The sequence below is a fragment of the Cydia amplana genome, chromosome Z (assembly GCF_948474715.1).
Source record: "Cydia amplana chromosome Z, ilCydAmpl1.1, whole genome shotgun sequence".
Lineage (NCBI taxonomy): Eukaryota > Metazoa > Arthropoda > Insecta > Lepidoptera > Tortricidae > Cydia > Cydia amplana.
The window spans coordinates 10,290,365-10,317,564 of NC_086096.1; the positions used below are offsets into that span (position 1 = coordinate 10,290,365).

Sequence of the window (27,200 nt, forward strand, 5' to 3'; positions counted from 1 at the left end):
TTGCCCCACGGATTCCTATGTCTGGTGATTTATAACTCTTTGATAAAAAAATTGACAGTGATAGGTATATAATTTCCCTAATTATGAACAAAGTTAACATACTTAAATAACAAACTGAGTGAAGTATAAGTATTTTTATGTTTATGGATTTAGCATTTAAAAAATGCGTCTAAGTAGAATGTAAGTAGGTGTGTATAAACAACGTAATATCTCATGCCTTTATACAGCTGTCGGCCACAACTCCACTCAAAAATATTTTGGCACCTACACTATAGTGCAATATTCTTGAGCGCGTAAGCAGCGTGCATAACTGCAGCTCAGTGTGCAATAACACTTCTCAGTTGTATGTAAATTGTAATGTGAGCTGAATAGTAACAATGTTGCCACACAAACTGTTATCAGAGGTCGTAGTGAAATAATTAAATTCAGTTTTTGTTGAGTTCTTCCAGGTCTAACGGGTCGTCTTCGAAGGAGATGTTGCGGCTGATGGTTGGCTGGCGTCTGAGACCCAACGATCGCGCTTTGGAAGCCTCTAGCCTCATGACCTACACAAAAAGAGGATTAAAACATTTACCTAGTCGTTTGGGTGGAGTTCAAAAAGTTTGGATCACAATCTACGCTTCTTACAAGATTTTATTTAACTTGCCCTGTTAGTGTGTTAATTTGATAGTGTGGATCAAATCTTGGAAGCTAAATTTGGCCCACTTCCCGATTTCTTATTGAGCTGAAATTTTGCATAAGTACATACCTACAAGAGCTGAAATTTTGGATGACATGGACCTGATCTCATCAGATCATTTTGTAGGGATGTGAAAATATTATTCAGTTAACATTGGTCGTTTTTAATTTGAATGCCCTACAGGACTTGGAATAATTTAATATTTGACTATCGCTGTCGGATATAAATATGGTTTTACTTGAAGTCATTGTTTATCTACACGATAACGATTATCCAACTATTAGAAATCCGCCCCTTTATTTAATTGCATGCGAGACGAACGTAGCCAAACAGAAAGAAATATTATGGTCAGATGTTATTTACTAAAACAGTACTTAATCAACTTATTTATTTAGTATTTCAAAGACGGTCAGTACTAATATTGTTTTCTGTTTAACTACAAACATTTCTACTTGCCTAATAATTTTAAGACAGATACACATTAAAGAGTTTACATTACAATAACATCCTATCTACTTAAACAAGTACGTATAAACAAATAATAATACGTACTTATTGATAAATCAGTTAACAAGGCAAATAACGATTAGAATAGTAGTCAAGTACAGATTGGACATATTTTAACTTAGTTGGGGTTATGTCGTTACTATTGGCACTACGTGGAATTAGCACAGTTCTGAGGACCAAACGCCAAAATCAAAACTTGAATCTTCCTCTCTATCACTCTTGCTTACTCGAGCAATAGAGAAGCAGATAACGAATTTTTGATTTTCGGTAGACCCCCAGATCCGGAAACCAACAAGAACTTTTTCTCAAAAATGGACGGCAAAGTCGACGTTGCCGGTTAAAAAATAGGTCGCGAAGTGCGTAGTTTATGGTCATTCAAAAAATTAAAAAGTTAAAAACATTGCAGTCTCGATTTCGGGACTGCAATGTCGCATACAAATTCCATTATTTAACGAGTTCCAAACTTTTTAAAACTTCAAATGGCCATATCAAATGAAGGCATAGGTCCCTTAAACAGCCAAACAGATGATCAGTACTTATTATTATAAAGCCTTTAACAGACTATCGCACCGCACCGCGACCTTGGAGCGTCGCACCCATAAGTGAGAGCGAGAAAGAGATATCTGTTTCTGTTACAGGCTTAATGTTGGTACCGCGACTATTTAGGTGTCTCAAATAGTTTGGCGTATTTTCAGCAGAAAAATACACTTCTTTTTTTTTTTAAAGGCGGCAAGCTAATTTTTTTAATGGTTGTACTTTTTTCTGTGAAAATTAATGGAAAATTAGAACGTTGCTTCTGTAAGTTCTGTAAAATATTTCTATTTCTTGCACCATTTTTGAGAAAAGCACTATATATGACTCGGCTGGAAGGCTACTTGCTGGCTTCGGATTCAATTAAACGGACTCCCAAGGTCGTCCGTTTAAAACGAATCCTCAGCCTGCAAGTAGCTACTTCCGAACCTCGACAATAATGTACTATTAGCAAGTGAGGCTTGGTACTGGAACGCCACAAATTACACAGTATTCATAGCGAGATAGCGACCATTTTGCTGGCATCCTTTTACGGTATCGTCTACTGAGTTGTGGGGTCTCACAATCAGTGCAATACCCAAACAGCCTTTGGTGCCAGTTTCCGGAATTGAACTATGTTTTTGATAAGTTCCCATAAGAATGGCGAAATTGGGGTGAATTATCGTCTAAAGACTACATATATGGAAAAAGCACAGATACTTGTAAGCAAAATACGATTTACACTCCGCTTCGTAATTAATATTCCAAATAAAACTGCCAGTTTGTGTAAAATTAACGAATTAGATAATTGTTAACCAAAGCGATAACTTTAGACGTTTCAGTGGATGTAAAAAGCAGTTAATTTGATTGGCTAGCTAGTTGCATTTGCGTTTAAAGTAAGTGCGCCTAGAAAAATAATACATGTCAAATTATGTATTTAATTCATTGGGTTAAACCATATATGACCACACAGCCATGTCACTAGTTTAAGTTCCAAATACGCACACAGGAAAGTTTCATAAAAAAAACCTGCCACGTGCGAGTCGGACTCGCGCACGGAGGGTTCCGCACCATCAACAAAAAATAGAGCAAAAAAATCGTGTTTGTTGTATGGGAGCCCCCCTTAAATATTTATTTTATTTTATTTTTAGTAATTGTTGTTATGGCGGCAACAGAGATACATCATTTGTGAAAATTTCAACTGTCTAGCTATCGCGGTTCATGAGATACAGCCTTGTGACAGACGGACGGACGGACAGCGAAGTCTTAGTAATAGGGTCCCGTTTTTTACCCTTTGGGTACGGAACCCTAAAAAATGATATCGAAAATTCAGGGCCCACAACATCTCAAATTAAAATGTTGGAAAAAGTCACTTAGTAGCTAATGAAACTTGATGTCATACATGCAAAGCATACAAAAGTGCGATACATATTAAGCAAATAGTAGTGTGCTAACAAAACATGCAAAGTTGTGAAATACAACAACATAGCCTAACATTGCGAGCCCGAATCGCTAGGATTACGTTCGTAAAACACATTCATTTACTAGCTACACTTATATAAATGTAAGTAATATTTCCTAAATATCACTTAAACGTTTGTATTTAAATAGTACACATATAATAATAACGTAGTTACAAACTATAATATGTTATCATTTGTGAGACTCTTTGTGAAGCCGCAAAGCTACCTATATATTAAAGATATGTATTTGTTTCTCGCTAGTATTAGAAAGCCACAAACATTCAAAAGAGTTTAAAGTAGTAAACAAACTAAAATAAAGTAAAATTTTAAAAACATTGGAAATATATCTACCAATACATTTGATCCACGGATATACAAGGATAAATACACAAATACTTGTCATAATCATAATACACAAGCTTACTGGCGGATGTTACCACAAAAATAAAATGTTGAAATGACTTTTGACTTACTCGAGCCATTTCCAGGGCTCTGTGTCCGGAGTGGTGATGGGTGTCGGTAACTGTGCAGTGCCAAACAGATTATCAGACATCACTGGAAGCGCATTGTAAACTTCGTAACCATTTCAACACAGAGAAAGCTATATGTACATACTCATGGAGTAACTATTATATTAAGTACCTATTGGAAAAATACACCTACTTTTACAAATAACTAGGTCGTTTAACCGTGAATTAAAAAAAAATATATATATTGGTTTTACACTCAATATGAAACATTGAATGTGTCGAATATGTGCGAATATTTGAAGTCAGTTGCACTTAATTAAATAACACGTAGTTGTATAAAAATTCAAGTCGATTTTAGGGTACTTTCTAAAAATTAAAGGAGTAATGTAATAATTATGTGACGATCATACTGAAATACCTGACAACGCCCAGTTATTTACTTGTATACATTAAAAACCTAAAAACCCATAACCGGTATACATTAAAAAGACAAGATTGGAATAACATTATTTCAAATATGCACAATGTTTGTCAACCCGTAATATATGTCTGGTGAAAGTTGAAACAGTTCCTAAAGAAACTTCAGCGAGTCGATGACAGTCACATCACGTTCATAACGTAATATCACTACATTATTTAGTATAAAACAAAGTCGCTTCCCGTTGTCTGTCTGATCCTATGTCTGCTTAGATCTTTAAAACTACGCAATTTTGATGCGGTTTTTTTTAAATTGATAGAGTGATGTATAATTTGTTAACCCGTGCGAAGCCAGGGCGGGTCGCTTGTAAAAAATAAATCCTGTTTTTCAAGTAGACATGGCGAACGTTTCGTTTTTTCTTTATTACTTGAAAAATGCAAGTGAAACACCTTATTCTGTAAGCTAAATATGTGACAAACAAACGTTAAAGCTCATAGCCCAGGACGCAACACATAATGCGGCTTTGATCATGTTGTTTCACATCTCCAATTAAGAGATTGAATCTCTTTTGTATGATTTTTTTACCCTCATCTGTTATTTAAATTTATTTATTTGTTGATAATCGGGTTGTGTTTTAGCTAAATCGAGCCCAAATTTTACATTATATTCATCATTTTGTTTTCCTTTTACGCTATGGTGATCCATCAAAAGAAGCATAAACTCTTCTGTATAGTAAAGAGTTATTAATAGTAGAAGATGTGCCTCGTGCTTTTTACAGCAAAAGTAGATGTCGGTCCGTCAATATGTACGGCCCCGTATAATATGAATGAATGAAAATAATTTATTCCAGAAAATATTTCCATATTATGCGGTAACATTGGTTGTTAAAAGTTGACGGTTAACACCTTTTTCAGCTTTCAAACTCGGGGGCACTTTTTAGACTTTACATCTCCTTTACTATCAATAAACATTTACCTACTTGTATGGTTAACCATTGCCCTGGATTTATGTAGGAAAAACATGTGAAATTTATCCATTACATATGTTGCTATTACCTAATATATTCAAATAACACATGAGGGTAAATATTTCTTATTAGATCTTAGCCTAAGTGTATTGATCCAACCAGATTTGTGATTAATATTTACAGTAAATCGTGATAAATATTAAGCATGTAAATTAATCCTTGTCGGCGAATAGTTAAAATGTGTTTAGTGAAGCAAAGCGAGGCACGATGTTAGTTTTTCATTGAAACATGATCTACAGTTTGGGTTGAATAATTATATTATATTTATTACAATTCAATGTGTCTATAAGATTGGGACTTTACCTGTATTCATTCGTACTCATGGTTGTCACTTGTCGTGTTAATTAGATTATATTCAACTTTACGAGTATTTGAGCAACGAATGTTCTGGTAAACTCAATGGCTTATGGAACAAGGACATCTTTCGAGAGACAATACTGAAGCATTTAAAATTTTAGACCAAATTGGAGCAGTTATATATGCGAGTACGATCCTTAACCCTACGTGTGTCTAAGCAGTGATCAGTGCGCACGAATTTAAATCCATTGTTGAATACAATAGGTTTAAATTCGTTAGCACTGGTGCTTGTACATACGAAGGGTTAAAAGGCCCAAACTTAAAGACACATGTAATATGGTTATTTATGTACTCCAGTGGTCTCTCACCTCTGCTTTAAGTTCCGCCACTTGTTCCTGAAGCTCCCGCACGCGCTCTGTGTCGTCCATGTTGTTCCGGAGCTCCCCTTCAGTTGCCATCACTTCATTCTATACAAAGATAATTAAAGCTTTATAGTTCGTTTTTTTAGCATTAGGAAAAAGGTAAACAATCTTGACGTGTCTTTTTATAAAAAAAACACGTTTGAAAAATAAATCACGGCAAATATGTAACAATGAATCATATACGATTATTTACATTCTTTTGCTTTCATAAGTAATAGTTACTGATTTTTTCAATTAAAAGACACGTGAAATCCCGTAGTCTTTTTCTAATGCTAAAAAAACGAACTATGGTTTCAATACCTAAGTTTGATAACCAAACCTAATCTTGCAAAACTGACCTTTAGTTTATACTCGGAAACTTCTGTCTCTAGCTCCGCTATTCTTTGTGCGTCCTCCATATTTCTAATGTTTGCTTGCATCGAGTCGTACTTTGCCTAAAAATAATAAAAACTTCATTAATATAAATCACACGTAATGACAATTAAAAGTAGACAATGGAAGGGACGTTATTTGTTGTAAACTATAACTTTCAGGCTTTTACAACTAGCAGGATGTATTAAAACAAACTAGGGAAAAAGGTGCAATCACTGACTACAAAGAAACAGGAAGCTACATTGTTTCCTACGGAGTATACAGGTCTCTCGGTGTAATAAAAGGTTTTGGTAGGAAAAGGACAATAATAAGGATTTGCTAGTTGTTGTTAGTCGCGCACATTATCAACTTCCCTTTCTAATATAATTAATTAGTGATGTGCGAAAGAGACGCGATACGCTATCTCGCGCGAGTTGTGATTCAGACGTAGCCACCATGTTCTTGTGTGGTAAGTGAGCGCCATCTGTATTATTTTTAGCTTTTAACCTATGGTTGGTCGACACGTGCACCTGCGTCTTTAGCTCCATCAGCTGCAATTAGTACCGGTCGGTAGACTGACCTTGCTCTCAAGGTCGGTTACTCGTGCTGGAACTCGCGCTGGCGCGCCTGCAGCGTGCGCTTGCGGCGCAGCGCCGCGTCCAGGCTCTCGCGCAGCTCGCGCGCCTCCTCGTCCTGCCGCCGCAGCTGGTTGGTCGACACGTGCACCTGCGTCTCTAGCTCCATCAGCTGCAATAAATAACGGTAGGTAGACTGACCTTGCTTTCAAGGTCGGTGTACTTGTGCTGGAACTCGCGCTGGCGCGCCTGCAGCGTGCGCTCGCGGCGCAGCGCCGCGTCCAGGCTCTCGCGCAGCTCGCGCGCCTCCTCGTCCTACCGCCGCAGCTGGTTGGTCGACACGTGCACCTGCGTCTTTAGCTCCATCAGCTACAATTAGTAACGGTAGGTAGACTGACCTTGCTTTCAAGGTCGGTGTACTTGTGCTGGAACTCGCGCTGGCGCGCCTGCAGCGTGCGCTCGCGGCGCAGCGCCGCGTCCAGGCTCTCGCGCAGCTCGCGCGCCTCCTCGTCCTGCCGCCGCAGCTGGTTGGTCGACACGTGCACCTGCGTCTCTAGCTCCATCAGCTGCAATTAGTAACGGTCGGTAGACTGACCTTGCTTTCAAGGTCGGTGTACTTGTGCTGGAACTCGCGCTGGCGCGCCTGCAGCGTGCGCTCGCGGCGCAGCGCCGCGTCCAGGCTCTCGCGCAGCTCGCGCGCCTCCTCGTCCTGCCGCCGCAGCTGGTTGGTCGACACGTGCACCTGCGTCTCTAGCTCCATCAGCTGCAATTAGTAACGGTCGGTAGACTGACCTTGCTCTCAAGGTCGGTGTACTTGTGCTGGAACTCGCGCTGGCGCGCCTGCAGCGTGCGCTCGCGGCGCAGCGCCGCGTCCAGGCTCTCGCGCAGCTCGCGCGCCTCCTCGTCCTGCCGCCGCAGCTGGTTGGTCGACACGTGCACCTGCGTCTCTAGCTCCATCAGCTGCAATTAAAAGGATATCGACTATCGACAATGTCTGCTGTGTTGCTGCTATAGAGACGTGACTGACTTTTAGACATGATGGTATTAACCTAAGTCAAGAAATGAAAATGTAGATGGTGGGTCGACATACTTGTCTGTGTTCCAGTTCACAAATGTACCACTGACCTTAAGCCTGGCCTCCTTGAGCTCAGTGAGCGCCTCGACCTCCCGTATCCTGGTGTTCATGAGCTCCTCGTCCAGTTTCTGCATGTCGGCGGAGCGGCCCTCCCACGCCCTGAGCAGTTTCTTGGGGGTCGCCATGATGTCCGACACCACGTTGGACTGTACCGGCGCTGTGGTAGGTTCTTGTCTGTGTTCCTGTTGGTCAAATCATACGATGTAATTTGTAACACGAAAGCCTTAAATAATAAACTTGTCTGTGTCTACATAGATATACATGGTTTTCTCCCAACTTACTTGCTGATACCTCTGCCAAGCTTCAGAGAGCTCGGTGACTCGTTGACGCAAATCCTTCAGCGATAAGTTAGCCTCGGCTTCACGCAGCTTCACGGCAATGAGCTCGTCCTGTAAGACATTAATTACGTTAAGTTGTTTAGGCTCTACAATCTACAAATTTTAACTGTCGCGTAATATAGAGAAGTTTTCTTAAAATAATCTTGAGGATAAGGACAAGATATCGAAAAATAATAACATTAATAAGTCGAGAAGTTAATCAGCCAATTAAACGTGCATTGTGAGAATAACGCGCTTTGCCCTGCCGTTAACAGCATCACGAGTACAGTCAAGTAAACTTATTGGCTGGGCAATAAAAATAAAGAAGAAAGCTACAGCACGCATTGTTAGAGACCGCAAGTGCGAGTGAGACGATCAGCTTAATGACGTACGACTCGGCAAGCTCGTTGATTTTGGCCGCCCTTTATCTGTAAAGGGGCCCACTGATTAACAGTCCGCCGGACGGTATCGGCCTGTCGGTTGTTCGGAACTGTCAAGTTTTTGTTCTAACTGACAGACCGATACCATAGAGAAAAAAATACATAGAGTGCTCACTCCATACATCAGTTCAGACTATTAATTTCAGTGTCTACATCTAGCATCGAGTAGCGGAACTATCAGTACTGCTACTTGACAATAGATGTAGCACCGACCGGAAAGTCTTATCTCAACAGCATAAGACTTTCCGGTCGGTGGCTACATCTATTGTCAAGTAGCAGTACTGATAGTTCCGCTACTCGATGCTAGATGCTAATAGTCTTTTTGGTACTAAAACTGATGTATGGAGTGAGCACTCTATGTATTTTTTTCTCTATGCCGATACCGTCCGGCGGACTGGTAATCAGCATACCCCGGCCGGCGAGAGCAAAAATGCGTCTGCTCCTAGTGCTTAATTAAATATCGACTATTCTATCGACGTATGGATGTCGATAGAATAGTGGACTTTAAATTAAGCACAATTTTTTTATTTTAAACTGAGCCAATAGTATTTGTTATTTATTTCAACTTGATACCTCCACGCGTTTCTAAGAATAACCCTAAAACAATTTTAAACTGAATAAATACAAACACTTGGTTTTAATTTTGTTTACAACAATAATTAATACTTCTGCATATCATAACGGTGGTCCAGTACATCGTGTTGTTTTTATCGACTACGACCAAAGTGTGTGTCCTCGCACTATTAAGCTGTCAACGCATTTTTGCTCTCGCCGGCCGGGGTATGGTAATCAGTCGGCCCCTTAAAGATGAGTGACCTGCAGGTGCGCCACGTTGTTGTCGACGCGCTGCCGGCGCAGGCTCTTGTTCTCGTTCTCGAGCTCGCCGATGCGCGCGGTGAGCTCGCGCTCGGCCGCCTCGCGCTCGGCGGCGTGCAGCCGCGCGCGCACCAGCTCGCGCTGCAGGCAGCGGGCCAGCTCCTCGCTGCCCTGCCCTTCTGTGCCCTCGAGGGACGATTGCCGGGAGTTGTTCTACAAATTAATATCGCACATTACCCACTCACTTTTTGACATGACATGACCCTTGCCACCGAATACGGTTAGGCGCATAAGGCAGTTATGGCGTTAATCATAAATGTCTGGCAATAGGGATGATGACACATGTTGAATTTTATAACAAAATCTAGTAAAATAGATAGCAAACGAGCAATTTATCACAATAATGTGGATATTAAAATAAAATATTGAAAAATTACAAAATTACAGGACCTGAAAGTTTCAAAATTTAAGTTTTTTTTTTACTTCCAAAAACGATAAGAGTAAGGGTACCATTCGATTCCTTACATTTCATCCAAAAAAATATTGTATAGCAACTATATACATAAACGCAATATTCCACCGACAAAAACGCAATTTTCTTGTTTTGTCCATACTACAAGATGGGCGATGACGTCACGGCCTCTGGCCGTTTTGTATAGGGAGTTTCGCGAGTGAAGTGCGACTGTCGGACTTTGACTACAATTTCTGACTTTTGTGTTACTTTAATGCAATGGGCCCCATATAGACATTTGATCCTAAAAACAAACCCGATCGATTGATACCATAAAAAAAAAATAGTCATGTAGCCTATTCTAGCAAGCGCTTGATAATCGTTTGTCCCATTTTGCCCGCGTTCACTGCAAGCGGAACGGGCTCCGTATGGAGATGGAGTTCGTTTAACTAGCAAAGGCGAACTGCATAGACGTGCTTCTAAATAAGAGTGAGCACAGCAGACTAAATAGTTTTAAAGAGTCACGAAAGTATTCACAGAGTCGGGCGAACTACCAACACAGATTTTCATACGAATAGGAACACTTCTATCGCGAGTTAGTCAGCGGAGCGACTGAGCGAGTACAAATGGGTCCGCTGTGTCATAACGTCGTACGCTACTTTTGAACATACTCCGCTCGCTCCACAAAATCCACTCGCAATGGAAGGCAAACGCTGAACTGTTTCTTGGTGGAACTGCTCGTTAACTCCGCTTGGATAACCTTTTAGTGGAAGGCGGGTTTGTGTTTGTTAGAGAAACAAATGTTATGCCGGAACCACACTTCGCTATGCGTTATTTGTTATGCGCGTTATTCGGCCGCATACGACGAAGTGTGGAGGGTTCATTCGTCTATATTTGCTATATTTGCCCGCATAACGCATAAGCGCGAATAGCAAATACGCCTATCCGTCCACCTGTCGGTTTTTTGACACACTTCAAAGGACACGAATAAGCCGAATATGCGTCTCGACTGCCCACACTTCGTTCAATCATTCACTCGCTTACGCTTTTCAAAGTCAAAACGCACCACATATGTTTGGCACACCGGCACGAAGTGTGGATGCCGTGTTTGTTGTTCGCTCACATAACAAATATTTGAGCGAATACAGCGTAGTCGCATAACAAATAACGGATAGCGAAGTGTGGTTCCGGCATTAGCAGTGGTCGACTCACCTCGGCGATGGTCATCTCGAGCGAGCGTATCTCGTCCTGCATGACGGCGAGCCGCTGCTGCGCGTCCACGTTGGCGCGGCGCAGCGCCTGCACCTCCCGCGCCAGCGCGTACGTCTCCTCCTCGCCCTCGGCGCGGTCCACCTGCCCGCGGACCAGCCGCTCCGCCAGCGCGGAGCTCTCCTTCTCGAGGAGCTCCACTCGCTGCTTCAGCAGACGATTCTCTTGTCTTAGACACTGTACACCAATTTGATTTCTATTATTTTATTACCATAAAATTGGCTATGAATATTACAATATTCAAATGAAATATCATTATATACTGTTTCGGCACGCGTGGGCAGTAAGTCTGACTATAAAATCGCGCATATTTTTGCACATGCGATTATGCGTGGTCATGGTCAAGCCTTATTTTAAATTCATTTCAATTTTTATCACTGTTAAATTTTGTAAAGCATTTTAATCTAATACCTTTAAACGAGCAATTCTAGTTTGTATATATATATATATATTTCGGGGATCTCGGAAACGGCTCTAACGATTTTGATGAAATTTACTATATGGGGGTTTTCGGGGGCGAGAAATCGATCTAGTTAGGTCTTATCTCTGGGAAAACGCGCATATATGAGTTTTTATATGTTTTCCGAGCGAAGCTCGGTCACCCAGATATTAACTATTATGGAACACATTATAAATATGAATATGGACTAGTTTATAAACTCACCCTGAGCACCGCAATGTCTCCCTGCTCCTTGGTCTTTATAACCGTGTACTCTTTTTCTAGTTTCTTCATCTTTTTGGGGTTAACCTTAATTGAGTAAGCTAAATTCATGAACGCATCCTGGTCGGCCTCTGCTTTCGCTGGCAATTCCTTCTGTATATACTGAAAGGAAAACCATAGATTACTAAAGTCAATTTTTTTATTCGGTAGACTGAAATGACAGTTAATAGTATGAACATGAAATGTCATTTCATACTATTAACTGTCATTTCAGTCTACCGAATAAAAAAATAGACTTTACTATCACCAGGATTGATTTCTAAGATATATTGAAACAATAAGGAGTCATTTAAATATTATAAATGTAGTGCAGGTACCTTGAGGATGCTCTCCATATCAAGCGAAAGGAGGTCATTTTTACCAAGCGTGAGCATAGCGAGGGCTACTTTGAATACAATCTCAATTCCTTCGGACAGGAAGACATCCATGATGCGGCAGGCGAGGGGGAGCGAGAGCGTTGTGGTGAACAGCGTCAGAAACCAACTGCTCGCATATATCGATGTGCTAAAGCTCTGGAAATAAATACATCAACATTAACTAGTTCTAAGACAACGCAAATAGACTAAATTATATTTAATGCTATATTATGCTAAGTGTATCATATTGCAAGGCACATCATAAGGGGACCTAAAGGGTGGTGATCTTTATATTAAGAGTGATAGTTAATATTAAACATCCAGACGAACAAACAAAATCTGAAAGTAAAATTCTTAAGTTCCGCATTACGGTCAAAAATCCTACACACTCGGTCAAACACTAAGGGCCACTTGCACCAAATCACTAACCCGGGGTTAACCGGCTAAACCTGGAGTTACCAGTACAATTTGGGACTAGGTTAACGGTTTAACCGGTTAACCCCGGGTTAGTGGGATGGTGCAAGTGGCGCTAAGTATGTTAAGCGTCCTAACCTAAGGTAAAGAAGAGACGCTTTCCATATAGATTTTCGTACATTGGCCCGCCTGTTGCTGTCTCTATTGCACGCGCATAATTATATGGCTGTCACGCTCGCACAGTGACATTGACAACCGGCATCATGGGCATCAATCATGAATCTAGTATTTTAACTGGATCTGGCATGAGGAGTGGGGGAAATGACCGAACGGGATAGTCTTAACATATCTTTCAGTAGGAGTAGCAGCGAAAGCGCTATTATTGTTTGTCCTTGTCACAGTCTCACACTATTTTTTATTTCCCACCATAAATTAGTATGGATTATGGTGGGCAACAAATAAATTAGACCAATCATAGTGTCGCATTGCCTATGTTTTGTCCCTCACGGAGGCACGCGTATACCACTTCTATAGGATCCTACCTTCTATGGCATCAATATAATTATGCGCATGCAATAGAGGTACTAGTTTAGTAGTGTAGTTTAGTAGGTATATTTATTGGACATATTATATGACACAACTTTGAATTTGAATTTTAAAAATTAGATTAAATTAACATTATATACCTATTGATATTTTTGACATAAAATGTAACAATTTTTTAAGCATGAATATTTTAAGCATGATTTTTTTTTTTTTTGTTTTAGTGACATATAATTTGTTATTTGATGATAGTAATAATGATATAATATAAACCTGTAAACTCAATAGATTTAAGAATATTGCCGTGCCCTACCAAGGCCCATGTGAAACAACTATTACCTATGTAACACCTGTGTACTTACCATGGATGCAATAAATATATGAATTATGAATTATAGAGGTAGGTAGGTAGGTCAATTTATGAAAATCTATGTGGAATGCGTCTCTGCTTTAGAGAAAGATTGATTTCATTTCACAACCACATCTCTAAATGGCTACATAGAATAATGGATGGGATATTAAATTAATATATCCTAAATCATAATTATTTTTAATAAAATAATACATATAATGATGAGATGTTTACAATTCCGCTGACAAATGAGTGCTACGTTACATAGACATAATTTGTTCAGGCGTGACATGTAATGCCCCTAGTCAAATATACCCTTAGAACGCAACAAGACGCCACGACAAAAACCCGTAACCAATACGCAGGTGTAACACGCACATAACATGACTTATAGTGTAAATTGCCATCTTTATAAATTTTACTCCACCTTCATATAAAAATACTTTTTTTCTGATCTCACAGATTTAGGCCCCCATACATATTTTCGAAACTTCGTCACCAGGGCTATCTGCAAAACATTAGGCAGGTATATTCTATGGAGACCATGGAGTATTTGTACTTTGTGAATGTATGAAATAAAACCTTTTGAAGTTTTTATGAATATAATTAGTTTTATACGGAAATGGGGATCAATTATATTTTATCATATTGTTTAACTTTTAAGTGGAAACCTTGTTAATTGTGTGCCTAGCAGATTGTTTAGATTATATCAGGCACATCAAATGGGGTACGGCAAAAGATAATAACCATAAAACAAGGAGCGTGCTAACATTTATATATGTACTGAATTCACAGGTATTATTATTGTATAACATTCATGTCAAGGTTATTTTGCTATTGTATTCCGGTTATCGCGAGTATTAATCACTTAAACAAACCAAATTATACGGTGTATAGCATAAATAGTGTAAAATGGACACCCTGACGAATCTTTTCAGCACTTGTCTTGTGGTCTTGACAATCTTGATATGTTCGCGGTACGCAGTCATATATGCACGAAATAATTCAAAAGTTTTACATATTAATAAGGCTTTATCATTTTGAAATTTGAGTAATATACTTGGTCAACCAGATCTTGACAGTAGAAAAAGGCGGCAAATTTGAAAAATGTAGTCCCATAGAAAATTTGAATTTCGCTCCTTGTTTTACTGACAATATTTGGTTGACCAGCTATATAACTGTTACACTGCCCTACTACGCATAACAATTGCAATCGCCATTAAAAAACTTAGTTGATTGTATACAAAATTCTCGCGCAACCAATTCTAAATTCAACCTGGTTTTTTAATTAGCTATGCTGTTGTCTGTATGTGGCAGTAATCTTCTAACTGCCTTTTTATACTCTAGCACACCCAGTTTGTCAGTAGGAAAAGGACCAATATTCAAATTTTCTATGGGAGGACAACCCTTCGTGCCTACATTTTTTAAATTTCTCGTCTTTTCCTACGGACAAACTGGTTGTACCAGAGTATACGTATGTAATTACAGGTGTGTGTTAACAAATTACCTGTGATTGGAAGTGGACATGCAAATCTGGCAGCAGTTCTTGGACCAGGTTCTCGAGTTGGAACATGCAGAGGCCGAGCTCGGCCATGCTCGGTTTGAACATGTCGCGCATGCGGTGCTGCTGCATAATCTTCACCAATACCGCGAACGCCTCTTCTTCAGGCATCTGGAATTACAATGCAATGATAAAAGACTAACACCGATTAGAGATAAACCATTTTTTCATTCTACAGAAAATAGGAAAAAATAGACCACCGATGTACCTACAGTTAACAGTGTGGGCGATGGTACTATAACTTTAGATGAGACGTGATATTGGGAGTGGCGCGTCGTTTAAAAATCGTCCATCCCTACCTCCTAAGGGCCATTTGCACCAATCAGTAACCTGGGGTTAACCGGTTAAACAAGAGAGTTACCATGGTTACCAGTACAATTTGACACTGGGTTTACGGTTTAACCGCTTAACCCGAGGTTAGCGAGATGGTGCAAGTGGGCCTAAGACGTATAGACAGGATTCGGAGTTTTCGGTTAATGTGTACTTCAATGGAAACCAACGAACTGACTTACTTGCATAAGTAATAATCCGACAATGAAGCCAGATCCTTGGCAGTAGCCCACTTCACGGTCGTGCAGCGAGTAGGCTTTCATCACGTTGAAAAGGGACTCTTGGCCTAGGCCGTCCTTTTCTTTGAAGAAATCGTGTTCTGGGTAAGTGCGTGCAATGTCCCTGCGGATCACTTTCTCACAAGCAGACTTGGCCTGAAAACAGTTTATTTGGTCGCTCCTAGTTTTACATACTACATACTTATCAAAAAGTCGCAGCAATAATCATATTTTCGTAAATATTCATAGTTGTGTACATATGTATGTGCATAATTATTTCCCATCGTATCTTCACGAAACTTACGAACGTGTCTTGCTATTTCATTGAGACTTGGTACAAAAAGTACTGATATTGACTGAACTATCATGACAAATACGAACGTTTCCAAGAAACGTACATCTCGCTGTTTGTGATACTATAAGACAGATGTCATTGAAATATGTACCTTAATATAGGATGCATAAAGCTTCTTCTCCGGTGAAGAGTCCACACCGGCCAACAGCTGCCAGACGATGCCCCTAAAATGGTGGGGCACGCCTTGCCGCACCAGGTCCCGAACGAACTGGTTTTTCCGCTTCCACTCGGTCTCCCAGTTGTTGACGATGCGGCCCCACGTGCTCCACAGGTCCTCCTCGCCATTCCCGCCGACCCGAGCCTCGGGCTCATAGCTGGAGCTGGTGCCTGCAACACACATTTGTAAGGCCAAGTCTCCTGACACACATTGTGTGGGAAGACGACAACTAGGTATAACTTGACGCTGCGCGCCGCCTACGCCGTCGACCGGAGACATAGAGGCATTGTATTTGATTATTGTTGATATGTATGTATATGTAAAATACCTAAAACGATTAGCCAGCAGAGCGGCTTCTCATTGACGAATGTGAGTGAACGTGTTGACTGATTTTTCCTTAAATATTTAATACAAAGTAAATCAAGATTAATAAATGCGAAATTAGAAGTAGGTACTTAGAGGTATAAGAGAATACTTGAATGAAAATAGGTAAAATGTCAATGCAGCCAAATCCGTCTGAAGAATTTCCGTACTGGAGCGCATTTTCCTAGCAAATACACTGTTTATTTCTTCAATAAAGTAGCGCTTGCTTTTAGTTCTAGAATTCAACAACAAATAGTAATAATTATGCTGCCGCTAGATGGATTTGGCCGCACTGACCTTAACTTTTTATAGTCTGCACGGAAAGAGAAGAGTCGTGGAATGTATGGGGCCCAATACAATCCACGACTCTTCTCTTTCCGTGCAGACTCTAGAGAACCTATTTCGACGTGATTTGTTTTCATGCTCGCAACTATATGTACAGTAAAAGCCATTATATATCGTATTAAAATTAGGAAATGTTCATTTTAAAATATCCGAAAATATTTGAATAGTCTTCTATATTAGAACTGACATTATTGGATGTTCCCTATGCATCTCGCACCTATTACAAGAACGAAAGAGCGAGATATCCATACATCCATATGTGTGGCGTAAAAAGTTCGTTTCTGTCTCCTGTTCAAAATCAATTTTTAGGTGTATTCAATTGGTCAACCCAGTATACGTGCAATGAACTCGCCGGCATCACAACAGAACTATTTCGACAATGACGTAATAAAGCAAGCATTAAAACATTCAAAGGTCTCTCTGCGCAGAACAAGTTTATGACTCAACGACAGAATAGCTCCCGTTCTCACAACCACGGTCAGTGGGCCACTCCAATTTGTATTTACGATAATCACTATTACTGCGATGACATAAGGTATACTTTAGAGCAAGGCTAAATAACAGAATATGCGGTGGACTTGGGTAATCCTTAATCAAGTCACTACACTGTTAGTTGCGTTGCGCAATTTCCTTACGCAAAACAATCGTCGGAGATTCCCAATGGTTCGTTGTCAGAGTGTAAGTACATATTCATTAAGTTTGAACTGCACCAAAACAATACTTGACGTCATTTACCTTTAGGTAGCGAATAGCAATAGAAATAGAAACAGTTATGTATTTACCGTTATCTTCATACTTCGCAGCATCATTAGCAATTAATCTGCTTAGATAAAATTCGAAGACCGTTTCATCGAGCGAGTGATTTCTATTAGGTAACATGATGATGAGTTTAATATCACCATGTCTATGTTACTTCGCTCAATGGTCTACTCACGATTCGCAGCTTTAGCGAGAAATTAAAATCACAATGGGCACGAATTCAATTCAGTATTTTAACTAGTTCGGCGCACTGACATGGGCACATCGCCTTACTTGGACTAGCACCAACTAAGATAAACAACAGATAAGAGAACAGTTAGGCACGCATCGTTTTTCTCGCCTCTTCTCGTTTATCTTCGTTTGAGTCACTCAGACATTCTTTCACAGATGCGATTCGATATCTTCAGTGAACGTTTATTATATGTTTAAAATCAAGGAAAATTAGAATATTTTAAAATAAATATCACGAGCCTTGCGTGATCCTTGATTAAGCGCTTAATCTTCTGAAATAATGTGGCACTACTTTGCTCCAAAAATGATTTTTATTGTGGTATGTTGATATATCCGGATTGATACGTCCTTCAAACTCAAGAAAAGAGCGTATACTCCCATCTTGAAGGCCGGCAGCGCATTTACAACCCTTATAGTGTTGGCGGGTGTCTACGGGCGACGCTTATCGCTTACCATCACCATCAGGCGATTCGTCGGCTCGTTTGTCTTCTATATCATAAAAAAATAAAAAATAAAGTAGACGGCCGGCGGCGCTTATATGTATAAGGATTTGGCGTCGCGTTTGGTGGATGCCACGGGTGACCAAAGGGCTGGCCAGTATTTTGCCCAGAGAATTAGCATCGCCATTCAACGGGGAAATGCGGCCAGCTTACTGGGCACACTGCCTGCTGGCGGCGAGTTAGAGGGTGTTTTTTGTTTGTAGGGTTTTTTATTGTATACTTTTAGAGTAACGAAGTTGACGAAGCCTGTTGCAGATTTTATCGCTGTATTGTTTTTTTAACGACCCTGTAGCTGACTGTGGGTTTGTGTTCATCCGACGAAGCCTGCGTCGCGGATATAAAATTAAGACTTTAATGAGGTTGTGATGAGGAGGTGATGATGACGAGAGCAGCAAAATAGGCACATTTTAAGGAATTAGTGACACATTAACAAGACAGTAAATTACCAGAGGCCAAAGATATTTGCGAGGTGTCCGAGTTCTTCCGGCTGTGCACTGTATTGAGCCCTAGGCTCTTGACGTCCGCCTCGATCTGCCTGTTGGCCTCCTCCAGCTTGGCGAGCAGCGCCCGGTCGGGCGTCGGGATCGTGTCTGATGTCTCGGACGTTGGGAAACCTGCGGGTGATGCCCAAAGATACATTACACTCACGCGAAGTGCGTCCATCTCTACTAAAAGTTACCACTTTGTCGATTGCCAAAAAGTCGCTACAGGTGGAAGGAAAATGGAGTTTGATGGACTAAAGAACAATATGTCATGATTCCTAGTAGCTGATTATGGAATCTTTTAGACTTTTTTGATTTAACTATGAAAAATATACTGTATTTGTATTTGGTGTTCATTTTCGATATCGGTATATATGGTATGGTTCCCAATGGAATGTCCTTATAGGCAATCGGTAAAGTACCGCTGTTTAACTTACATGGAAGATCATTTATTGAATCAAACAGACTATGATTATATTGATTATGTAATCCATTTGACAAAATAAGTCAGGCTCATTGTATTAATTTGTTTCAAATATCGATCGTGGAATTTGTCTAGGATCACATATTTGACAGTTATGAATTGACCCTTATAAGACCTACCGTTTAAGAGATGTATGTATTAAATAATAAAAGGAAATTTTACAAAGGAAAACACTGAACAAAGGGTATAGCCGGGTAAGCATGGCCAAACTGCCCTTAGCGAAAAAAACAATTTCCTTTTACTGGATTATTAACCTATGTATATGTAGTGCTTTCACCAAATATTAAGCCTGAAATGCTTCAGATTTAAAAAAAAAATGCAAAAAAAGTAAAATCATTTTTATTTTATTACAGCCAAAGTAATAATCCGATTTCTTTGTAATTTGGGTATGTTGTATATACAATTAAGGTCGCTTTCTGAAAAAAATAATATTGAATTATCTCTTAAAATAATAGTAAAAAATTGAGATGAAAATTTTCAGAAAAATAAAAAAAATACGTGCGAGATAGCGACAGTTACCAAATTTACATATTTTATGTAGAATTTAATAATGTTTAACATATATTTTTTTCTAAAATTAAAATCGGGATTAACAGTGTGAAAAACTCGAATTTGTAACATCCCATAATACTCTCTCTTCATACAAGCAAAGCTAAGTAGTCGTAAACGAATGAAGTATATTGTGAACTCAGTCTTTACGAATTTGAATTTAGAATGTGACGTATTTTATTCATCAAAGGAACAGACATTTTTCAATCGTTAACGCTCTGTATAAAATTCGTGCCTATTTTCCTGTTCCCGCGCTTTTTTTAGGGTTCCGTAGCCAAATGGCAAAAAACGGAACCCTTATAGATTCGTCATGTCTGTCTGTCCGTCCGTATGTCACAGCCACTTTTCTCCGAAACTATAAGAACTATAATGTTGAAACTTGGTAAGTAGATGTATTCTGTGAACCGCATTAAGATTTTCATACAAAAATAGAAAAAAAACAATAATTTTTTGGGGTTCCCCATACTTCGAACTGAAACTCAAAAATTTTTTTTTCATCAAACCCATACGTGTGGGGTATCTATGGATAGGTCTTAAAAAATGATATTGAGGTTTCTAATATCATTTTTTTCTAAACTGAATAGTTTGCGCGAGAGACACTTCCAAAGTGGTAAAATGTGTGCCCCCCCCCCCCCCTGTAACTTCTAAAATAAGAGAATGATAAAACTAAAAAAAATATATTATGTACATTACCATGTAAACTTCCACCGAAAATTGGTTTGAACGAGATCTAGTAAGTAGTTTTTTTTATACGTCATAAATCGCCTAAATACGGAACCCTTCATGGGCGAGTCCGACTCGCACTTGGCCGCTTTTTAAATCTCTGAATGCCGTTCGCCCTAGCCGCATACAGCCACGGAGTTTAAGGTCCGCGCTCAGCGAAATAAGTCGCGTTCTAAATTCAAATTGCGTTGGGAATATAACTTTCTAGTATAACGTACAAGTTATTTTGTATGAAGAGAAGGTATTATGGGATGTTACAAATTCGAGTTTTTAACACTGTTAATCCCGATTTTAATTTTTGAAAGAAATATATGTTAAACATTATTAAATTCTACATGAAATATGTAAATTTGATAACTGTCACTATCTCGCATGTATTTTTTTATTTTTCTGAAAATTTTCATCTAAATTTTTTACTATTATTTTAAGAGATAATTTAATATTAATTTTTTCAGAAAGCGACCTTAATTGTATATACAACATACCCAAATTACAAAGAAATCGGATTAGTACTTTGGCTGTAATAAAATAAAAATAATTTTTCATTTTTTGCATTTTTTTTTTAAATCTGAAGCATTTGAGGCTTAATATTTGGTGAAAGCACTACATACTTTTGAACCTTTCTAATTTCCTTGTATACATAGGTTAATAATCCAGTAAAAGGAAATTGTTTTTTTCGCTAAGGGCAGTTTGGCCATGCTTACCCGGCTATACCCTTTTACACGAAGACTAGATTATACTTACAAGGGCAGACTCCTAAAACGTTAAAAGCCCGAGTAATGGCCATATCTTTCGTCGCATGTTCCACGCGGCGTGCTATATCTTTTGAACCTTTCTAATTTCCTTGCTTAACTGATAGCCTTAACGACGTATATAAAATTCAATTATTAACTGTCAAATATGTGATCTTAAGTTGCGTCTACTATATTTAAATTTCACTGTTATTAGTTAGCATGGTTGGAAGATACCGTAAAATTTCGTTAGTCATATTAACGTAGTAATGGTATCCATAAACTTTTTAAAACCTTTCGGATTATACGGGTGTATATAACTACATACTTATAATGCAGATATTTTTGTGAATTAGGAACTATCTGCAGGTTAATTAATTAGTTAGGTTACTCTTGATCATATACTTAGGCACGTTTCACTTGTATTTACACATTGCGCTACAGTCTTTAATATTCCAGATTTTAATTTTAATCAATGTTATTAAGTTGCTACACTTAGGTGACAGTAGTGTGAGTAGTTATGTTAACATCGACAATAGGCAGACAATGATGTTTAATGTTTAAACCTAGGCGTGTTTTTAGTACCATTTATCGTACAGCAACCAAATTTAAGATCGACGAATACTTTGACGAACACTTTCAAGTAATAAACCCATATTTTTTTCCACACAAACTGACCCTAAAGATTCTTGCACACAGCGCATGTAGCTTGCACTTTAGCTATATGCACCAGTGAATGGCTATGCTTGGATATCATGCATGTAACAGATGCGAGGTACTTGCGCATGTTATTTTCTTTAGCCCGCGCCTTTATCTCAGAGGAAGAGGATGGCGCGGGTTATATACTTGCGCAGGTGGCTCGCACTGGCATATGCTGGAGTCACTGAACCCACAAGCCTCTTTATATCGTTGTTTACACGATGCGTGTTTTCTGCGCAAGTACTCCAACATGTTACATGCGCCGTAGTCAAGAGACATTACTTATAGTTTAGAACTTTTTACACCTTCCTAAATTTAATAACTGACTAGAGGGATATTGCTGCGTCCTTGTCGTCTGTTACTAATTTCAGGAAGGTGTAACAAGCTCTTTATTGAAGTAATATCACACCACACACTTGAAGTTCTGTATCATACTCGTACGGAAGTGCAATTTCTAAAATGTAAACAAACAAATGATAAAGCGAATCGAATTAGGGTATGTTGCGTGTAAGCATCTGGTCAGTGGTGGATAAGTGTGACGGGAAAGGCATGCGGGGTAAGCTAATCTGCATTTGGTTTCCAAACACTAAAAAGGCAATTCGATATGTCTAACTGGTCGCCACTCTACTGGGTTCCGTAGTCAAAAGCTTCCAAACGGAGCCCTATTACGAATCCTCTACAGTCCGTCAGTTAGTGGGCGGACTTTTATCTCGTCATGACCTTAAACAGGTTGACGACATCGACAGTCGAAAATATTTACAGAGCGAAAATTTAAGGTGGCTTAGAAACAATCGTGATTTCAGTTTTGTTGGTTGTATTGTACCTATAAAGTCATGGAACCATGTATTTTACTTCAAAACACATCTAAATACTTACCATTATGTTTTATGGGGACATAAAACGACAATATACAACTAATAACACTATACAAAGAAGACACAGCTGTATCATATCACTCTTTTAGAACCACAGACAACACACGAAATGCCATTGAAGTGTCTGGAAACTAACAACAGTGTTTGGTGACGGGGGTTAGTGAGGTTAGTTTGAAACCAACAAACCGTCCAGAGATGACACAGGCGAGTCTGTATTACTAGCGATGGAGGTTCCGGGGGTGACGGCAGGCGCGGCGGGCGCGTCCTTAGCTTCGGCGTCCACCTTCATGGCTCCGGATGTGCCATATAGAGCCCTGCCTTCGCCCTTGGCCCCGCCTCACCGCGGCTCCTCTCTGCACCAGACACGCGCAGTCACGCCATCAGCTCAGAGACCAGACAATAGGTACATCGCCCTGTCTAGCCCTACATTAAATTTTATATGTATAGTTTGTTCATATTCGATCCAATCTAATTCAGGTGATCGCGTTGTGATCTCGCAACTTTTATGAAACTTCCTTATATTTATATTTAATGAGATTGTATTTATCAAGATCTACATATTAATAACCGTATAGGTACGTTTTGCTCTTGTGTGCAGATACGGCTAGCAAGCCCAAATAATAACAAAAGTCCCAGTAATATGCAAATGATATATCCACCGACATGCACAAACATTATGAATAACATGACATATGGGAACGAAAATGATAGGGTTGCAACCACATAACAAAAAAATACAACAATGATGATATAATAAAACATCAATTAGTGACAGTTTCGATATTTTATCCACACAATTCGTATCAGATTTGTTTTGAAGTAATCATGCTATGTTACAGTAGGTGAAAGTTAGTAGAACGATCCGCGCGCCGCGGTCATCCGCCTAAGCATGAAGGTCTCACAGCCGCAGCATACGTTTAATTGATCAACACCACGCACGCACCGACTGGCACGCCGCGATGCGCGAGACGAGCGCCACCGAAAAATCACGTCTAGTAACACTATGGAAACCTAACGCTGTAGATAAAACAATATTGTTTTTAGGAATACTATTTCGTAAACGTTTTAATTAGGTGCCTGTGTCAATTAATCTAAATAGTTTAAGGGCTTCTGACGCTTTCGATATATTGAATTTGAGTAGAATAAAAAAGAAATATCAGGGTGGTTAATGCTCCCTAAAGAGGGCGTGACTTACTAGACAACGTGCGAAAGTTAATTAAATACTGAACAATAATTATCTATCACTATAATTGTAACCTAGTTTACCTATTTACTACACATGTTTGAGCGAATAGAGTAGTTTCAAAAATGTACTATACAGTAACAATAAAATGTATGTCACAAAGCTCTCATAGTTTATAACATTATAACCCTCGAAAAAGCTGAAAGGAAATACTAATAATATATGTGGTTCATTCACAAATAGAAATATATCAGTGTAATGTAAGAGGCATTTACACAAAGCATGGCTTTACATGTTATACGAAGTCATATACAGTAAATATTATGCTCTCGGCGTCTTGCATAAAATATTCGTAGGCACGTACATTTCCATATAGTATATTTTCTAATAAAGGTAGGTTGCCGCCGGGACGGAGAATAGTGCGTTAAAATCAAAATAGATTTTAAACTAGATTTATTTAGTCAGATGTAGTCTTCCAGTAGAATACGGAAACAGCAAGTTACTTGGCTAAAAATATATCAATTTAAAATTACTTTTCTTATTCTTAATGAAAGATAACTACTTAGTTACTTAGAATATTTATTCATGGCACACTGATGCTTCAACTTAAACATAAAATTGTAGGTAAGTAAATACCTAAAAAAAGATTAAGTAAAAGCGCTCCTAATCAATTATCCAACATCCCCAAGGCCGTTGACATTCTTACTTAAAGGACGTCTTTTACTTTTAACGTAAGTAATGCTAGGTAAAATTGTAATGTATTTTTTGTAGCGGAAAAGCTCTTAAGGAACTTCGATTAGAACAGCGTTGGTGTCGAGTTGTTGACATTGGCGCCAGCAAACAAATCAAGTTACAGTTTGTATACTAGCAGAGTGCCGCGTGACTCACTGCGAGGATACTCAATATCTAACTTAAATATAGATTATATATATTTGCAATTGAAACAGTCCTTGGACTTTCTGGTGCACAAGAACTGCATGGTAAAATACAATACTTCGTACATATTCATGTAAAAAAAGCTAGTTAAAGAAATTCGTAGTTGTAGGTACCTCAGACTATAAGTACGCTTAACCTAATGCAAGTTTACACTTTTGCGTCGGCTTTCAGAGAAAAATTATCTTCAAATTTGGGATAGTTACTAAAATGACTTGTACTTGTATAAGGGTTCCGTTTTTACCTTTTAAGGCACGGGACCCTAAAAATAACAGTTACATATGAGAAGTAATCTCCATGTTCCATATAAAGTCTACCGAAGCCTATCGTAAATATTATGTAGCCTGAAGGTAGCTGCTAAAGTTCTATCTCTCTTAACAAGACAATTTTCCCCGAAAATAATAATATAAATCACTGATTATCTCCAAAATGGAGTTAATTAGAATACCCGTTTCTTTTAGAAACTTAATTAAAGCTCCGGAATGCACCCTTGAAATTAACGGACTTATTTTAAGAACTGACTGTGTGACCTATGTTCAACATTTTTTATCACTGACTGTTCAACCTCAATTCTATAAGATGATGCATATCTATACCTATAGGCGTTATTAGTTAAACTCCAACTAGTTATCCATGAGTTGTGAAAATGTTGTCTGGCATGGAATTGTAACATAGCTACAGTTCTCGTTTGAACTACAACGACACGACGCTAACAAACCGAGGGCACTGCATAGAGCACAGGACAAGTAGAATGGCGATGCGAGCAGGGTACGACGTACGTGTCGCCGCCGGTTATGAGCAAACGCTCGCATGCTAGTACTCGCCCGCGCTGACCGAAAAACGTAAACATGCCTTTTGCGCCACAATAACGTTCAGATTAAGAAGCCAGACATCAAATCTGTCTAAAGGAGGCGTATCCATTCACCAGGCACACAAGTTTTTACTACCGTTGCGCGAGAAATGTGGAAATGTGGAGAGGAACGAGCGGCGACACCGGTTCCGATACTAACTGCGCGCGATAGCCGTTCTAACCTCTTTAATATGTTCTGTGGCATAGAGCTTGCGATGTATTGTAACGAACAAAAACTTCGCTCCCACACCGAGATACGGCCACGTTGTTAGTTAAACCCTCCGCCACTCCATTACTACGAATACCCGATTGAAGTGTATCAAAAAACTTACTCTCAGTTTGTTTAGTGAGAAAATCTATATAAGAAATAAGATTGCACAGAAGTTTAATTACTTAGCATCAGAATGTTAAATGTAAATTAAACTATGTTGACGAGTAAGTATATTTACTTGGGCCAGTTAGTCTCTTTCAGCAACATACAGGCAAGACAAAGAAATTGAGCGCCGTGTCGAAAACACATGGAAGAGCTACTTGTCCATGAAAGAGCTGATGAAGGGTAGCCTTACATTGTCACTGAAGCGAAAACTCGTCGACATGTGTATCCTGCCCATCCTAACCTACGGTGCTCAAATGGTCACTCGCCAAGAGAGTCAGAAGTTCAAGTTGAAGATTTGCCAACGGGGGCCATCGAGCGCAGCATTTTAGTGTGTGAAAAGGACCGATCGTATCCGGAACACCACGCTGCGCGCAAAAACCCGCATTGCTGACGTCGGCGAGAAGACTGCTAGGCTCAAATGGGACTGGGCCAGTTAGGTCTGCCGCATGCGTCCAGACAGATGGGCTTGTGTAGCTACCAAGTGGATGCCAGAAGGGCGCGGACACGGCAGGCCCAGACGGAAATGGCGGGACGACGACGACCTAGATACCTTTCTCACCTAGCCGGAAGAGGCACTAAATCAGGGGTTGTGGAAGACTAGGGGGGAGGCCTTTGTCCAGCAGTGGGACATCATAATAGACTAGCAAAAAAAGTACATACACTTATATCTCAAACTTCGCCTATGAAAAAAAAACTTCGAATAAGCAGAAAATCTTGCTTAGATGATTATTCGGTAAAGGTAACAAATTCCCTTTATACCTACAATGTCATAGACAGAGATCTATATTACACTATATTTCTTGGACGAAACACATTTTCCAGTTTCCTTATATCGAAATTCGAAAAGATATTGTAACTAATAAAATTTCCTGGTTCAAGACCCTTTCATCCGCGTAGGCGGAGACCTTAAATCTCACCGTAATAATCAATTACAATAATAATAATTTATCAACCACCTGAGTT

The 27,200-nt window shown here is 39.3% G+C and overlaps 1 protein-coding gene across 3 annotated transcripts in view; it reads right to left on the minus strand.

The window, feature by feature from the left end:
- Positions 1 to 345: 345 nt before the first annotated feature.
- LOC134661452 (ecotropic viral integration site 5 ortholog) overlaps positions 346 to 27,200 on the minus strand; it is a 37,681-nt gene continuing 10,826 nt past the window's right edge. The window contains exons 3-18 of one of the 3 annotated variants that reach the window (XM_063517549.1): positions 23,082 to 23,318; positions 18,799 to 18,966; positions 16,089 to 16,324; positions 15,607 to 15,798; positions 15,041 to 15,205; positions 12,186 to 12,380; positions 11,812 to 11,970; positions 11,091 to 11,324; positions 9,428 to 9,640; positions 8,136 to 8,243; positions 7,845 to 8,036; positions 7,512 to 7,679; positions 6,132 to 6,227; positions 5,740 to 5,838; positions 3,633 to 3,682; positions 405 to 545 (exon numbers count right to left, since the gene is read on the minus strand). In XM_063517549.1, the coding sequence (XP_063373619.1) occupies positions 539 to 545; positions 3,633 to 3,682; positions 5,740 to 5,838; positions 6,132 to 6,227; positions 7,512 to 7,679; positions 7,845 to 8,036; positions 8,136 to 8,243; positions 9,428 to 9,640; positions 11,091 to 11,324; positions 11,812 to 11,970; positions 12,186 to 12,380; positions 15,041 to 15,205; positions 15,607 to 15,798; positions 16,089 to 16,324; positions 18,799 to 18,966; positions 23,082 to 23,184 (2,385 nt within the window). In that variant the 5' untranslated portion in view covers positions 23,185 to 23,318 and the 3' untranslated portion in view covers positions 405 to 538. Of the gene's footprint in view, positions 546 to 3,632; positions 3,683 to 5,739; positions 5,839 to 6,131; positions 6,228 to 7,511; positions 7,680 to 7,844; positions 8,037 to 8,135; positions 8,244 to 9,427; positions 9,641 to 11,090; positions 11,325 to 11,811; positions 11,971 to 12,185; positions 12,381 to 15,040; positions 15,206 to 15,606; positions 15,799 to 16,088; positions 16,325 to 18,798; positions 18,967 to 23,081; positions 23,319 to 27,200 lie in introns of all 3 variants that reach the window. The other 2 variants (XM_063517548.1, XM_063517547.1) reach the window with 2 other exon arrangements.